Below are 17,480 nucleotides of genomic sequence, written 5' to 3'. Positions count from 1 at the left end.
GTTGAGACCATTTAATTGAGCCACTCACTCTCATCAGGACTGACAGGCAACAAAGCTCCACCCGTCTTAGCAGACAAAAAACAGGTTAGCATCCGCCAAGCCTCTGCCCAGTTCTTCTGCAGGGAATTACTTCCTTCCTGAGTTTCATACCTGCCAGCACACGTCTGAACACTATCGAAGTGAATCCAGCTCTTGGTGACTGATGCTGCCTGATGTTTTACCACAGCAGAACATCACAGCTGCAAACCACAGTCTGTGCTAAAAGCAGGCCTTCTATGGACAACAGTTAGAACTCAACAATTGATCTCAGCATGCACTGACTCATGAGGGGGAATGGAAGACAAAAATCCGCCAGGCCCGTGCTCCTAACTGCTATCCCGCGACTCCTGGTGGAAAGTGCGTGGGGGGAAGTTGGGTACAAGCAAAATCCAGATTGGCTATGTAACTTTCATGGTCAAATCACACGGCAACATTAACCACCCACTTTCAAACTTTGAAATGTCCATACTTGTGCATGAACATTGTGTTTAACTTTGTTGTTGCTTCATTGGGAGCACCAAGCATAACCAAAGCCCAGATCACAGAGTCTCAATATAATTAAGGTACCGGTATTAGTGTAGTGCCTGTCCCTCATCTCATATGTGTTGATGCGTTGATAACTAATTGATAAACTGCTAAGTCGCTCAAAATCTGTAACTATTTGCCATTATTCAACTTTGCAATTCTGTTCAATGCAAATGCTTCTTGGGAATTTACAACAGCATTAGTTAGATATTCTAAAGAGATGCTTTTATGCAAAATGTTTTAATGCACAACCCCTAGAGATTAAGTGCACAACACTTTCCCTCCTGAGTCAGAAAGCTGTGGGTTCAAGACCCGCTGCTGAACTTGAGTATATAATCTAAATTGGCATGCCGTAACGGTACTGAGGGAGTGCTGTTACCGTCAGAGATGTCATCTTTCATGAGGCGTTAGCCCAAAGATCCATTGGCATAAGTTGAGCAGAGTGTTCTCCTCAAAACTGACCAACATTCTTCCCTCAAGCAAAAGTGATTCATCTCAGTTTTATGGGATCTTGCTGTACAAAACATTGCTGCCTCATTTACCTAGATAATAACCACTGCATCACAATGTATTTTGAGATGGTGGAAAAGTGTGTTAAAATACCATATAAATGCAAGTCCTTCTTTGCACAGGAACAGCCACCTATGTGGTCATTCTTCACTTTGCAGCCCACATCAAGTATCGGTAGGCTGTGAGCCAAAACAGCTTATGACTTCCAGTAATGTCCATGCAGGTGTTAGTGACCAGAACTGAGAACTCCTGTCAATTTCTCCCACCTCTCAAGCCGTGAGATGCCGAGACAATTCCTGTACCCTCAGTACAGCCTTGACTAAGACTGGCGATCTTAATACAAACCAAAGATTGAGCCTGGAATCTTCTTTGCATGGCTCAGCATGATTCAAAGCCTCTTTAGACGCACTGACTGCCATTAGCAAGGTGCTGTTGGTCAACATCAATTACTGGCAAATTAACTAAGCATTTTGAAATGAGCATTTACCAACACAAAATCTATTGTTTTACTTGAAATGTTGTTTTTCTTTATTTGTTCTTGGGATGTGGGTGTCACTGGCATGGCCAACTTAGTTGCCCATCTTTAACCATCCTTGAACTGAGTAGCTTGCTAGGCCATTTCAGAGGGCAGTTAAGGGTCAATCACATTGCTGAGAGTCTGGAGTCACATGCAGGCCAGACTGGATAAGGATGGCAGATTTCCTCCCCTAAAGGACATCAGTGAACCATATGGGTTTTTACAATAATCAATGATAGTTTCATGGACATAATTACTGAGACTAGCTTTCAATTCCAAATGTATTAATTTAAATCAAATTCCACGACCTGATCCCACCTTGATTGTGGCAGCCAAGTTAGAAATTTTCTTTAGGTATGTTTTGCTCTGGATCAGCTTACTACACAAACAAATCTTAAACTTATTCTAATGATGCATAATACAAACTGTAATATTATGAATAGAAAGAACTTATGACCCTACCCATAACTGAAATTAAATTGCTGAGCTTCACTTTAACAGAATTCAAGTTCGCATTACACTACTTAAGAGACTAATTTTAGTGTGTTTAAGCTGGTAAGGCAATTAACTAATTTTTCTACTTTACTGGTATAGTTTTCTTTATATATCAACATTATTATTGCACAAAGGGTAGTGGAAATCTGGAACACTCCTCCCCAAAACAAGCTATTCAGGCTAGGTCATTTGAAAATTTCAAAGTTGAGATTGACACATTTTTGCTAGATAAGGGTATTAAAGTTATTATAAAGCAGGTAAATGGAGGTAAATTACAGATCAATCACAATCTAACTGAATGATAGAACAGACTCAAGGGGCTGAATTGCTTACTCCAGTTCCTAAGTTTCTTCCTATGTTCCTATGATCAGTTAAAATCAAAGTTAAATAATCAAACAATCTGAATTTTGTTAGTTGTCATGACAACCATTATATCTGAATAAACTGTGCTTTCTCCTATAGTAAAAGATGTACAGTTTGATGGTACAATGAGCCAATGTATCAACACAAGAGTTCTCGCAGAGCGATTATCTGTCCTTACAGTATCACACCAATAGCGAGGTGCAGTGAGGGAAAGGCGGAGTGAATCCTGGCCAATTCCAGAGCTTTTAGTAGCCAACTCCAATAAAAGCAGCATGGGAAGAAATCAGGAAGAAAAACCTATTCTAATATTGACCAAAAATTGATGACCTTTTGGTAATAGAAGAACTGTTTTCTAGAAAACAAGGCGGCACCAACTCTTAACCATTTATCCTCAAAGGCTGCCCTTACTGAGAATCAAAACAAAGCGACATTTATGCAAGACTAAAAACTCTGCTAATGTAGGCCATGTCACAACCATTTAAATTATTTATCATAAGACAACTTCAAATATATCAATTTACAAAATGTTTTGTGAGCATCACATTAAGATATTTTATCACCCCATCTTATAAATTTTAAATTAACAAATGTCGTTGGTCTTTTCAGCCAAGTGCATATTTAAGTGCATAAAGCTATCCTGTATTTATTTTTTTCTAATGCCAATTCCATGCAGTGCCAATTTAACACTGCAACTTCCAGGGAGCTTCCGAGTCAAGAGCCATTGTTTATAAAACCTTCAGTATAGTAATTGCATTTAAATACATATTGTTTCAAGCATTCTTGAAGCAATTTTCATTCAGATATCTGGATTGCTTTGATATTTTGGCGCTCTGGCTGCCAAAGGTGTTGATCAAAGTTTTATTCCTGCATCAATATAACTGAATGAGGATGGGAAGTTATGCCACAACGTCCAAACAAATGGGCACTATTTTTACTTAATGTTCACAATAACTACAGATTTGCTTCAAAATACACCACTCGTCATCACTGAACTTGCTTTCAGCATATCTCATATGAACTTTGTTAACAATGTGCTGATCAGAAACAGATCTAAGGTGAATTCAAGTAGATAGCACTGAAGATACAAATAGTGAATGATGTAGGTTTCAAATTAAAGGAGCAGGTAACTACCAGTTTTGTAGTTATACAGCTTTACTTTTATTTTTCTTAAAAATTTACATGGACACATTGCATTTGTTTCTAATGTCAAGTTTTTATTTTTTAATTTTCCTTTTGCAAATGAACTTTGAAGTCAAAAAGACTGAAGTTCAAGTATCCAGAAGAACTATCATGTGAGGTCCCACCCATCACTGAAAGCCACCAATAGCTGTCCACACCAAATCCTTCCTACTACCATTTTCCTATCCAAACAACTGACAGGCCCAAATAGTTCTCACACCCACATACGTCCTAAAAAAAAGGTGCATTTTCTGTGCTTAAAGGAAATCAATCAGATGTAAATTATACAAGCACTGCTACAAACTCTGCTTTAAATAGGTTTGAAAAAGAAAATTCACAAAATGCCAGCAAAATAATTATATCATTTTTATGGTGATGATTTGATTTCTCTTCTCTAGCCCCCAAACCAAAAGAAATTGCTGATATTCCTTTACAAAATGAAAGGGAGAAAGACAGCTAGCTGTTCAGGAAAGAGTCACCATTTTCTGTTTAATGCTGATCAAACGTTGAAAAACAGCAGCAAAAAGCCTTGCAGCATTAATAATGAAGATTTCATAATAAATATTTGACAAGGCAAGGAATCTACAAACCGCAGCCTTTTAGGATAGGCCAGAATAAATAAGCCTACCTCCGAGGACTGAAGAGATCATCCATGGTCAAAACAAGTCCTTTAGGTTTAATTATATCCCCAAGTCTGGCTATAGTCTGCACTGAAAGCAAAACTCTCCCTTTTTCCTACTCTCAGTACTCAAAATGGTGGCACACGCAGTCTCTGAGAGACCTCAGAAAGCTTTCACTGAGCTTGTGCTATGACCTCAGCCACCACGCAGAGCGTAAAAACTTCCCTTCCAAATGTCAGCACTGAGCATGTGCCATGACCCTGCCTCCCTCATATACAGAGCAATCAATCTCTCCCTTTATGTTCTCTAAATAAGCATGCTGAACCAGCTCCCAGCTCCAGGGAGCTTTAGTGAGCATGCTGAAAGAAAAGGGCCCTATCAAGGGGGGTACTGTGACAAACATCAAACCAGGAACACTTCAGATTCAAGTTGGCCAGTTGAAGATACATCTAAATCACTGTCATAACACCCGATTAAAAACTGTAAACAAATTTGAGACATTTATAATCCAGAATAAAAGTATCACGTTCAGTTGTAAGAAACTATTTCATATTTTTAAAACATTTCATTCTTCCAAAAAACACTGATACCCATAATCTCTTACTGCAAAACAGTGTTTCAATGGCAGTCCTTTTTCCTTTATGACATCAAACCAAAGATATTTCAAGTCAATTTCATTTAATTTTTATTCATTATAATTATTTGTAATCAAGCAAAATGATCAAAGTATATGTATTGTTGGATATTTTAAATTGGACTTTAATGGACAGAATTAATTATCTTGTAGCACAGAAGGAGGCCATTGTACCTGTGTCAGCTCTTTGCAATCCATTTCGCCCTCTTCTCCCAAGACATCCCACATGGCCCTGTAAATTTTTCCTTTTCAACTAAATATCCTATTCCCATTTGAATGATGCTATTGAAACTGCTTCCACTACCCTTTAAGGCAGTGCATATTGTTCTGACCTTCGCAGATCACAATTAAGATAGTGTCATTTCATAAAAAGGTGCCAGCATTTCCCAATAATTCTTGCTATTACTAAGCTTTGGACTGTTTGGCCCTTCTCCTTTCCTCCAAATACCATGTTTGAATAGGCCTCCAGATTTCTGTAGCTCAAGATGTTTTTTGAAAAAAATCATTCCAATGTAAAATTAAATTAATTTCACAGGTTTCTCTCCATTCATCTCTTCAAAACATAACAGCAAATAAAAGATACATTTGGAAGATGTCACAGTACACCATATCAGAGCAGTGTATGCTGTGCCACAGACCCTGGTTTACAGGTTCAATCCAACAATCCATTGTACTTCTTATTTCAGGTTGTGTTTCAGGGAGACACTTTAGAGGGATTAGGCGTGTCTGTGCACATGAACATGAGTATCAGTGACAGCAGCCATAAGAGTATCAGACTAAGGTACAATTAAAGGTAGCATGCTGTGTAATTTTGTAGATTTGGATCAATCCATTTACCCTCTGGAGAATGCAAAAACATTTCATTCTAAAAATGCAAGAGTTTAAAAAGCAACAAAGTGACGTTTAAAAAATTCTAAGAATGTGAATTAAAGGAAAAAGATTTATAGATTGCCGATTCCTCAAAATTGTGCTTTACAAAAGTATTTCCAAAATAATCACAACAGCTTCCACTTCAAAAATAGTCAAGTCATTCAATAATGAAAGAATTAAAATATCAATTCTTCTCGGGAAACAAAAGCATTTTAAAAATATTATATTCTTACTTAACACTTTAGAATCACTTCCGTTCTCAACATTTATCAAGGGAATTGTGCATTTGCAATCAAAGAAACAGCCCTAAGTTCTTGTGATTGTGCTGTCAAACGTTAAGGGATCTCCCTCCAAACTAAAATACAAATATCTAGGACGTGATGGTCTAGATTGCAAACTTCTGTATGGCCATAATCAAAAGAGCATTTAGGACCGAACTTGGTGGGGCATAACCTATTTTCTTCCTCCCCCCCTGTCTGTGTCTAAATAATGTTGGAGGCCACCCATTAAAAATAGCGTTTGAATGTAAACCTGTGGCGAAATTTTCACCCAAGTTTTGTTAGTAGAGCTAATAACCTATTACTGCATTTTCAGCCAACATCTTTCAAATTAATTTGAACCTATTTACAGCAGAGCACTAACCCACAGCTGTTTTTGCCATATTTGCATCATTATAGCTTTAAGGCTAGAAAATCATCTTTCTGTAGAAAGCCTAAGTTTATATCCTCATATATATCACTTTTGCATGGGCTCTGTTGTCAAGAGTGTCAGGTTTTAGTTGAATTAACTTAAATTTAGTAAGGCATCATTGCAGTATACCAATAATTGATTAATTATCATACTATCCATAAAACACAAGCAATAAGTGCTGCTGGAGCCCCTGACCCATATTTTCCTTTCCTTTCTTCTTTCCTTTATATCATTTGGTTATTGAAACATGAACAGATGAACACAGCTTCCAAAAGGTGAAATGCCAGTGATAAAAAGCTAAACTGAACAGTAGCTTTCGAAATACACTTAATGAACTCATTGTTTTTAATGAAATAGAATACTCAACTATTGTCTTCCAGAGATGCACTTACATTTTATAAAAAATGTACACTTATAAATTCTTTTTGCTCCCAGCTATGTTGAACTTGCTCACAGAGACAAAGGACAAACTTATTTTTATATGGTGCCTTCCATATCCACGCATCCTTGGGACTTACAACAGCATCCTGCAGTCAATTTGCACACAATAAAGTCCTACAACAATAAATGAGATAAATGACCAGTCAATTTATTCTGTTTGTGTTGGCTATCACATTTGGTCAGGCACTGGAAGAATTCCACGGGATCTTTTACAACTACCTGAATGGGGAAACAGGGCCTCAGTTCAAAACACAGAATCTCAGATAATGCTGCATTTCTATGGCACTGCAATGAATGTTAGCATAGATTATGCCTGCAAGGTCTGGAGTCGGGCTTGATGCCACAACCTTCTGGTTCACCATTAAGCAAAGCAGTCAGTTAAAACTGACAAGAGAAATTTTACAAATCATTTACAAGATTCAATTACTTGGATTTTACCAATTTTTAAAAGTCACATTAGACTTCAAGAATTAAGTTCCTGAGAATTTTTCAGTAACTAAGTTTTATGCTATATATTATATTATTTTATATATTGTGTTAATATATTAAATTATGTTAAATTTTTATTCATTCATAGGATGTCCCTGGCTGGGCCAGCATTTATTGCCCATCCCTAATCCCTTGTTCAGAGCTCATTTGAGAGTCAACCACATTGCTGTACGTCTGGAGTCACATGTAGGTCAGACCAGGTAAAGGACGGCAGATTTCCTTCCCTAAAGGACATTAGTGAACCAGATGGGGTTTTACAACAACCGGCAATGGTTTCATGGTCTTCATCAGACTTTTGATTCCAGATTTTTATTGAATTCAAATTCCACCATCTGCCGTGGCAGGATTCGGGTCCCCAGAGCAATACCCTGGGTCTCTCGATTACCAGTCCAGTGACAATACCACTATGCCATCACCTCCTTATGTTATATTAAATATATTATTTTTCATTAGTTATATCTGCTCTGTATTTGCCAATGGTCCACTAAATCATGAAGCTGTTTTGACCATCCTCATTAAGCAGCAATGCTTGCAACAAGTAACTTTTTTGTCTTCTTTTTCAATTGTTCCCATTGATGAAGAACCCAAATTCCTCCCCAGGCCTCTAGCTCCTCACCTTTGCACTTCCACCAAGGCTTCCATCTCCACCCTGGCAAATAGCTATGGACTGCCTGTGGTTTGGCAAGCTGCTGATTGTGGATGGGTTGGCTCAGTATTACTGACAACTGTCTGTTGGCTGTGTACGGGTGGCCTCTAGCAGCTGGTTACTGGTGCTGAATTGGCTGGCGTCTGGTGGCTGGCTGCAGGTAACGGATGTATAGCTTCATGTGACTGGATGGTTGACTGCTCTTCCTGGTTTATATGGCCCAGTGACTCACCGGATGAAATAAGGGGGAGGGGGGTGGTGGTGTATGTTTTATTTGCATCAATAGCAGAGTCAGTCTTTACAGGGTATGAAGTAGCATAATCATCAGAAAGCATTTATGAATGTATCCAAAAAGAGTTAAACCAAATGTTAGAAAACAATAATGTGAACGCCTAAAAATTTTCTAGGGGAAGATGCCAGATATCCCAAGAAAAAAAGTACTGCATATCTGTTTGCAAATTTGTCATGACACTGCTGTGTGAAGATGTACCTGCTGCCCAATCACCACCTGCCTACAAACCACATATAGAAATAGGAATTCAGCATGTATGAGGTACAAGTTGGCATTCCGAAACAAAAGAACGATAGAGGGTTAGATATGCTGCATCATTATGAACATGCGTAGATCTGGGAAAACACAGTAAGTAAACAAATGCAAAGTCAGAACAACAGGGAACAGACTGGAAGTTATATCAGAAGATTAAAAAATATTGTTTGATATTTTCTAGTCAGAAGCACAACACTAGAGTTGCAGAGATATTACCATGGCATCTAGAGTAAATTTCAATATTTCCCAAACAATAAAAGGAAACCATCCAAAGCTATTAGAATGAGCAAAATAGTAGACTTCACGAAAGGCAGACAATGTCTAGCAAATTAAATTAAATTGTTGAAAGGGGTGACAGAGTTGGTGAATGAAAGGTACTGTAGCAGAGCCTCGGCATCTTGACTTTGTGGCTAAGAAGCCATTTAATAAGGTGTCTCACAAGAAATTACAGTGATTAAAGTAAAAGGTATTAGAATGTTGAAAATTAGTAAATAGCTGCCTAACAATAAGAATCAAATCACAGGTTGTAGCACTAGCTTGACACCTGTGACTAGAATACACCATGGGTGCCTCTGTTCACAATACTTATGAGGGATCTTGAAAGTGGTTATTATAAATTGAATTTCTATGTTTGTAAATAATACAAAAGGTGGATGGGTAAACAGGAAAAAAAAATTAAAGGGGGTTTTAATTGCGATGATTTGCAAGTTCGATAATAACATGATGAAATGTACGGTTAAGTTACTTTGCTAGAAATAGTAAATATGACTGCAAAGTGCAGGCTATACTATTAAATAGAGTCAAAAATAGCTGTATGTAGGTACAAGTAAGCAGCATTACTATAAGACAAAGCAGATGGAGAGCGCACACAGAACAATATTTTCAACTGAAACCAGCACATTTACAAAAAGACGTTGAAATTGTATGGGTGATTTAGAAATTGATATCAAAGATACCAGATTTTTTGGCCCTTGGGATGCTGAGATAGGCTGAGAAAGTAAAACCTATTCTAAAAGAAAACCAAAGGTTTCAAAACAATGAAGTGAACCAATGTTGATGTAGTCAAATATATAGTTCACAGGGTAAAGAGAATTAAAGACACAAGTTTAACTTAAAAGGAAAAGAAAGTTTAGCTGGAATACATTTTGTTCAAAGTAGATGGTGAATTTTCTCTAAGGATCAGCGACTCCAAATCAATTACAAATCTGGCCCAAAGTCACAGCCTCCTCTGCCACCAATGGAGGGATGCAGCAGGAGCGCAGGGGGGATGCTGTGTGAACAGTACCACCGAGAAATTGACGTAAGCTTCCAACATTTATGGGATTGTTTCAGTGGGATTTCATTACTTCCATTCCTAGCTTCTTTCTTCAATTTTGGTATTGCTTTTCTAGTCACCAAGGTTTGTTCTTTGTGGTTGAGTAACTTGAGGCCAACTATTCCATCCACGAATCTTCACTGACACCCTCATTATTTGAAAAAATAGCTCAGTTGGTTTTTGATATACTTTGATTTTCTACTATGATGCTTTTTATAAAAAAAGCTGAATACTTATTGTTGGGATCACTCAGCCTTCAGTAAGAAATTTTCATTTGCTATTCTATACTGCCTCGTGGTAGTCGTTCGATACTTTCACAGGTCAAAATCCAGGAACTCCCTCCGTAACAGCACTGTGGGTGTACCGACACCACAGGAACTGCAGCGGTTCAAGAAGGCAGCTCACCACCATCTTCTCAAGGGCAATTAGGATGGGCAATAAATGCTGGCCTACAGTGACGCCCACATCCCATGAATGAATAAAACAAAGCTACCCACAGATGCAGTACCATCAGAATCGAGAACCCCCTCACTGGGCAGAATTTTCCCAAATTTGCACTAAGTGTGATAGCAGGCGGGTAAAATGTTGTTTTACCCGCCAGCCACGATGGCGGGTTTTTACACCATATCATTCCAAACCCGCCTCATTATTTATGCATTCCTGGGAAACACGGCATTTCCATGGCAGGCAGGCTCACATTCACCTGCCTACCATCACCCCACCAACAAGGGTCATGTGGACTCGAAACGTCAATTCTTTTCTTCTCCACCGATGCTGCCAGACCTGCTGAGTTTTTCCAGGTAATTCTGTTTTTGTTTTGGATTTCCAGCATCCGCAGTAGTTTTTTGTTTTTATACTAATCATCTGGCCTGGCAGGTGTCCCACTTAAATATTCCCCATCTCTATCCATGCAGGACAAACTGGCACACAAGAGAGAGAGGTTGCAGACCGGAATGCCTGAAATCAAGGTCCTCGCGGACTTTGAAAACAGAGCCGTCCAGCTGGCCGGTGAGGATCTGGACCGGTCCCGTGCTGACGGTGAGGTTAGCGCTGCTCAACCAAGTGGGGATCCAGCAGTGCAACATTCATCAGACAACCATGCCGTGATGATGGGTCCTCTTTCACAGGCCACTGCCATGCACTAATTATCTCTCCTTGCTTTGGCAGGCACATCTGCCAAAAAGCCGACAGAATCCATGACCCAGGGCCTCCAATCAAGCCCCGAAGAAATCTCTGAAGAGCAATCTGGAGGCACCCTCCCTGAAGGTCTGTCACAGTGCTCACCCACGTCCTCTGCCAGCGCAGAGACACACACCTTGGTGTGACCTAGCTTTACAGTACCCTTGGGACCACAATCTGGTGAGCACATCACACTGTCTTGATCCACTGAAGGTGATGGCAGGGACTTCCCAGGTCCCCAGCACTCGGAGGACTGCTGGAGGCCTCTGGATTCAGTCATGTCACAGTTGTTGGAGCTGCAAAGTCAAGCTCGGGAACATCAGGAAGGGGTGTCCGCTGCACTCCTCAGATTGTAAGGCACGATGGAGGTGTTCGTCTGCCTTCAGGCTGAGGTGATAGCGCCGGCATGCCAATGCACTGAGGTCCACTGGTAGGATGGCGGCTGCCATGGAGACCTTGGTCCAGGACTTCGCTCCTACACAGCTGCACAGGCTAAACTTCATCACTGATGCCATAGTTGGCCTCCAACCGTGTGTATGCAAGAGGGGTGCTGGGCAGCTCGATCTCACTCCAGCTACCCCTGCTCCAGAGTCAGCCTGGAGCCCCCAGGCACCCATAGGGAGGAGGATCCGCATCTTCAGGTGCACACTCCGGGCCCATCCATCCAGGTGACTCTGTGTCCGGCCCATCTGACTCCTCTCTTCCTGTGACCTCAGCAGCTCCAGCTCCACAGGCCCAGGAGGGTGACACTGCCACACAGTCGGATCCTGAAAGCAGGCCGGGGCCCTCCAAGCCTGGGCCTCCAGAGGACACCCGCCAAAGTCATCACAGAAAGGGCACCACAGTCAGCAGGCTGTCTCCACCTCCGCTGTGGATGTCTGGGGTGCACCAAGACGTAGTAACAGGGTTAGGACAGTTAAAGAGATTTGTTTTTTTTGGGTTTTTTTTCTATAAAGCAGACACAAATTCTCACACAGCCTGGGCACAGGTGTTAATCATTTGTACACACTGTTCACCTGTTGTGAATAAACTCGCAAGAATGTCTCCCTGCCTATGGCTTCTTGTTCTGATGAGCAGTGTTCTTGTCACTCAGGTGTGAAACCTTTCTGCACAAGATAAAGGCAGGTGTCTCAGTCCATGGCCTCTACCTGGTGCAGCCTTCAGGCCAAAGTAATGGTCCGGCCTCGCACTGCCTGGAGATGTTACTGATGCCTGCACCTCAGCGGTGCTTGTCGTTGCTGCCAGAACGTATTGGGCAGGCACCACAGAATTCTCTTATTCGCTCAGTATGCTCTCAGCACCTTTATGGAGGGGCTGACCCCATCTCTTCAGCATCTGCGACCACATATGCTGAAGGGCTCAGGTGCTGAAGGCAGACAAAACATCAGATGCTTCTAAAGTTTCATGGTTGCGTCTCTATAATATGACCCTGATCACAGAGCGCAAGCGAGCTGCCCTCGGCCAGACAGGAGTCAGACATTCGCAGAGGCTGTGAGAAGATTTATGGAGTGTCCACAATGCATGTCGCCATCATCCTCCTGCAATTGAGCAACTATTAGGGCCTCCACTGCGTCTTCATGACAGAAGCATTCCCACAGAGGGTATTCGCGCTGCCATAAGCCAGACTGGAGTCAAACATTCACAAATGCGATGTGGGAACTACGGGGTCACCTCACTGCATGTTGTCAGCATCCTCCAGAAATCTAGAAGTTAGAAGTTATGAGGGCCTCCCAAGTGCAGCTGCCTCGTCTAGCCAGTGTGAGGGCCTCATTCCTATCATAGTCACCTCCGAGGACCTCCTCAGCCTCTCCCCCGATGTCCTCTTCATCGGAGGAGACTTGCAGCTCCTCCATCTCCACCTCCGCCAGCTCGTCTTCCCTTTGGCGCGCCAGGTTGTAAAGGGCACAGCAGACGATGACGATGCGTGCCACTCTGTGGACTGTATTTCAGGGCTCCACCTGACCGGTCTAGGAACCGGAACTTCATTTTTAGCATCCCAATGGTCTGCTCCGCAAAGTTGCGAGCTGCGGCATTAGCCTCATTATACCGTCACTCCCACTGCAGTCTGAGGCCGCCGCACGGGTGTCATCAGCCGCGGCCTCTGTGCATAGCCCTTGTCCCCGAGGTGCCATCCCTGCAGCCTCTGTGGACCCTGGAAGGCTCCAGAGATCTGTGACCAACTGAAGATGTAGGCGCCGTGCACACTCCCTGGAAACTGTGTGCACACCTGCAGGATGCATTCTGGTGGGCACGCCAGCTGCACAAGGGCGGATGGAAGCCCCTGCGGTTGATGTAGTCTACCATGTGTTGCGACGGAGATCTGAGCGCCACGTGATTGGAGTCAATCACGCCCTGCACCTGTGGGGAAACCAGAGATCTGGGCTAATCCAATCACTCTTGCATTCTGGCTGTCCTGGTTCCAGGCAAAATGCATAAAGTTGTGTGCCCTCGTAAAGACAGTATTCATGACCTCATGGACACATTTGTGGGTGGAGGCTTGAGAGATCCCATAGAGATCACCTGTGGAGCCCTGAAAGGACTTTCACGGCCACTGGCAGTGGATGCCCTCCATGCCCCCGTGGTGCCAAATCCTGCAGTAAATGACAGATGTGAGCGACCAGTTCCCTAGACATGCGCAGTCTTTGGCAACACTGGTTCTCGGTCATCTGCAGGAACGAAAGGCAGCATGTCATTAGGCGCCGACCAGCAACAGCTCACTGTGGCTCTTGGGCTGTGTGTGCGGGAGCACCAGCCGCCCCTTTTCCTGAAATTGCTGCTCCTGCCTCTGCGCAGCTAGAAGACTCAGTCGCTCTCTCCTCCATCTTCTTCATTCTCTGTAGGCCATCAGGCATACAGTTAGTTCACCGGGCTCCAGGATCCTGATGTACTCCTCCTGCAGGATGAAAGAGAGAGACACGTTGTTAGCATGGGTGTACTAAGAACCTGTCCTGGTTAAGTGTGACAGCCCCTTAAAGCTTCCCAGAGTGTGCTGGCCACCACTTGGACGGCCAGAGTGTGCTGCATGGCTGCCCTGTTAGCTTGAGCCATTGGGGGACTGGTCCAAACTGGGATGCTGACATTGCAAGACGCTGTGAGTGCCTCCAGCAGTGACTGCTATATGGCCAGCTTTAGCGAGGAGATTGTACAACATGTGCAGTCCAACTGCTCTGCAGTCCACTAAAGTGCTCATGAATTCGCAGTCTGTGCCAGGGAGGTGGTTGGTGGCGCTGCATTGCCTCTGCGTGGCTTGAGTGGGCAGGTAAGCTAGGAGCCCAACCCAATCATATCAATGTGGCTGTGCCTGAACTGTTTCAGTTGCAGAGGAATGGTCACTTTCTACAGGTTTCCCGAATGTGTAGCCACTTCCCTCACCCATCCTACCTCCCCCGCCCTGAATGCTTGTGCGCTATATTCAACGGCAGGGCTGCCCTTGCCCACCCACCTCACAAGTCACCTCAACAATAAGGCTGCACTTGCCCCCCTCACCCTCAAAGGTCGCCTCATAGGTAGGGCTGCACTTGCCCCCTGATCCTCCTCCACCCAAACCCCCGGCACCCGAAGCCCGCAAAGCAATGGCCGACTCTAGCGAGCTCTGCAGAATGTTGCTGTGCACTCACCTCCAGTTCACCCGAAATGAAGGCTGCCAAGTGCACGTTGCCTTTGTGCTGTTGTGAAACACGTCGGGGTGCTTTCCCGCTGACGTGGACGGACGATCCAGCAGGTGTGCAAGAGCCTGGCAGGATGACCTGATAATGGTATACTGATGTATTACAATGAGGTTCCTGACAATCGATGGTGGGAAACGCAGCAGGCTGAGCAGACAATCACAACCTGCCTTCCCGCCGTCGTGAAACCGATCACGCCATATCGTCTGCTCACGTCACCTATCACGCCCGCCGCCAGTGGGCATGGAAAATTCCATCCACTGTTTTGAACACAATAGAATCATAACTTAGATGAAAGTATTGTAATTCTTCAAATTTCTGGATGATAAATAGAAGGTGGGACAAACATTAAAAAACAGTTTATTAAGGGTCAATAGTGTTGCAATCTTTCAGGTAAAATCCCTAATACTAGACTGTTGACTAAAGTTGAAGACTGTAGAATTGAAGGCAAATTATTGACCTCATCAGGAAACTGTCTTAGCAGCAGAAGACACAGTAGAGATAATGGACATGCGCAGTGTCCACTAATTGGTAGGATGTGACTAGTGGTGCCCTGCAAGGATCCGTATTGGAGAGTATTCACCATATTTATTAATGACTTAGATGATGGGAATGGAAAGCCATGTATCCAAATTAGTCAATGACACAAAGATGGGTGGTACTCTTAGCAGTGTAGACAGCTCATCACTGCCTTCTCAAGGGCAACAAGGGATGGGTAATAAATGCTGGCCAACAAAGCCCACACCTCATGAATGAATTTTTAAAAAAGGACAGAAGCATAATGTTACAAAGAGATATAGTGTGCCAAATGGATTTCAAAGGTAAATGTGAGGTCATCCACTTTGAACTTAAAAAACATAGATCAGGGATAAACTTTTATGTCATGAAAAGCTATAAACAGTGAGATTCAAAAGGGGGTCTAGGAATATGAATCATTAAATTGTCACAAACAGATACAGAAAATAATCAAAATGGTTCATGGACTGCTGGTGGGTCTTTATATCTACAAGGTTAGAATATAAGAGGATAGAAATCATGGGCCTGAGCCCCATCCAGAGTGGCAGTGTCGGATTGCCATTCCATTCCCCATTTCTTACCTTAATTTTTTCCGATCTTGTGTCGCCCAACCCTCTGATTCAGGCTGGGCGAGATCCAGGCAGTGCAGCACCTCCCCCGGGACTAGTGTCAAAGTGCAGCTGAGTTGAAGGGTAGCAGGTCACGCCCCCTTTTTATGGCACCAGCTGCCATAATCCAGGTAAGTTAAAGGTCCATTGAAGTTTAAAGGTCCTTGACAGGCAAGGGAGGAGGTAAGTATCTAAGGTAAGTGGATAGGATTTGGAGTTGGCAGGAATTGGAGAGTGTGGGGGAAATCGGAAGGGGGAGGGTAGGTGGTGGGGGTGCGGTCAGAGATCTTGGCAGGGGGTCGGAGGTCAAGCCGTTGGCCCTCAGGAGCAGGGGTCGGGAGAAGTGTCAGGCCTCGCCCCCGGGGAGGTGCTGCTGCTGCTGGAGACATAGAAGAGTCCCCATTGGGGTAGGGAAGGCCCATGGGGGAGGGGCTAGTCGGGAGTGTGGGGCGAGGGTCCCCTGGGTCTGTACAATACTTAACCAGAAGTTAGAAGTGGTTATAATCTTTCTAACTTATTCTGGGTGATTATTGGCATAAGCCAGTCGGAACCATCTGAAGTTTGCGATTTTATAGCATTTTCAGATGGTTCCCAGTGCAGGGCAATTGCCCAGGGGAAATTTGCACTTCTGGGCAACTGCCATGTAAACCTTACCTGGGAACTTCCGAAGGGGATTCCCCAGTGCAACTTTAGGGTACCACCCCAATACGACACTGGGAAGCTTGGAAATTAAAGCCCCGTGCTTCAGCCAAACAAAGCCCTGATTGCATTACATGTGGAGTACTGTGTACCCCTCCTAACAGCACTGTGGGTGTACCTACACCACATGGACAGCAGCGGTTCAAAAACGTGGCTCACCATCACCAATTAGGGATGGGCAATAAATTCTGGGCTTGCCAGCGACACCAACATCCCATGAAAGAATGAATAGAAAAAAGAAATTCTAGGCACAACTTACGAAATATATATTGGCCCTGGAGGGTGTGCAGTGTAAGTTTACATGATATCAGAATGATACCTGGACTCCAAGGGTTAAATTACAAGAGGTTATACAAACTAGGAGTGCCTTCCCTGAAATTTAGAAGATTAAGGGATGATTTAATGAAAGTTTTCAAGATATTAAAGGTAGGGTTAGTAAGGAAAAACAACTTTTGCTGGCTGGCTTGCTGCTGGGGACACAGTATAACAATTAGAGCCAGAACTTGAAGGAGTAAAATTAGCAAACACTTCTAGACACAAAGGGTGGAAGTTTAAAAGTTTAGAAATCTTTTGCCCAAATATAACTGATGCTAGGTCAACGGTAAACTTTAATTCTGAGATTCAGTGATTTTTATTTTACAAAGGCGTTAAGGGATATGGGGCAGGCATACACATGGAGTTAGGTTGCAGATCAGTAATGATATCATTGAATGAAGGCCTGAATGGCGATGAGGATAAATTTTTCCCCTTTCAACATATATACAAACATACGAATTAGGAGCAGGAGTAGGCCATTCAGCTCCTCGAACCTGCTGTGCATTTTGATAAGATCATGGCTGACCCGATTGTGGCCTCAACTCTACTTTCCTGTCTGCCCCCATACCCTTGGACTCCCTTGTCAATCAAGGGTCTAACTCAGCCGTAAAAATATTC

At 43.1% G+C, this 17,480-nt stretch overlaps 1 protein-coding gene across 12 annotated transcripts in view; it reads right to left on the bottom strand.

Moving 5' to 3' along the window:
- Positions 1-17,480, bottom strand: part of rerea (arginine-glutamic acid dipeptide (RE) repeats a) — a 500,784-nt gene that overhangs the window by 220,560 nt on the left and 262,744 nt on the right. For 2 of the 12 annotated variants that reach the window (XM_078557846.1, XM_078557848.1), the window contains exon 1: positions 4,257-4,412. The exons of 9 other annotated variants lie outside the window; for them this stretch is intronic. In XM_078557846.1, coding sequence (XP_078413972.1) covers positions 4,257-4,282 — 26 coding nt within the window. In that variant the 5' untranslated portion in view covers positions 4,283-4,412. Of the gene's footprint in view, positions 1-4,256; positions 4,440-17,480 lie in introns of those variants that run through there. One more of the 12 variants, XM_078557847.1, reaches the window with a different exon arrangement.

The sequence above is a fragment of the Cetorhinus maximus genome, chromosome 15 (genome assembly GCF_964194155.1).
Source record: "Cetorhinus maximus chromosome 15, sCetMax3.hap1.1, whole genome shotgun sequence".
Taxonomy (NCBI): Eukaryota; Metazoa; Chordata; class Chondrichthyes; order Lamniformes; family Cetorhinidae; genus Cetorhinus; species Cetorhinus maximus.
Note: the sequence above shows the minus strand (reverse complement) of the source record. Positions and strands in the feature narration are given on the sequence as shown.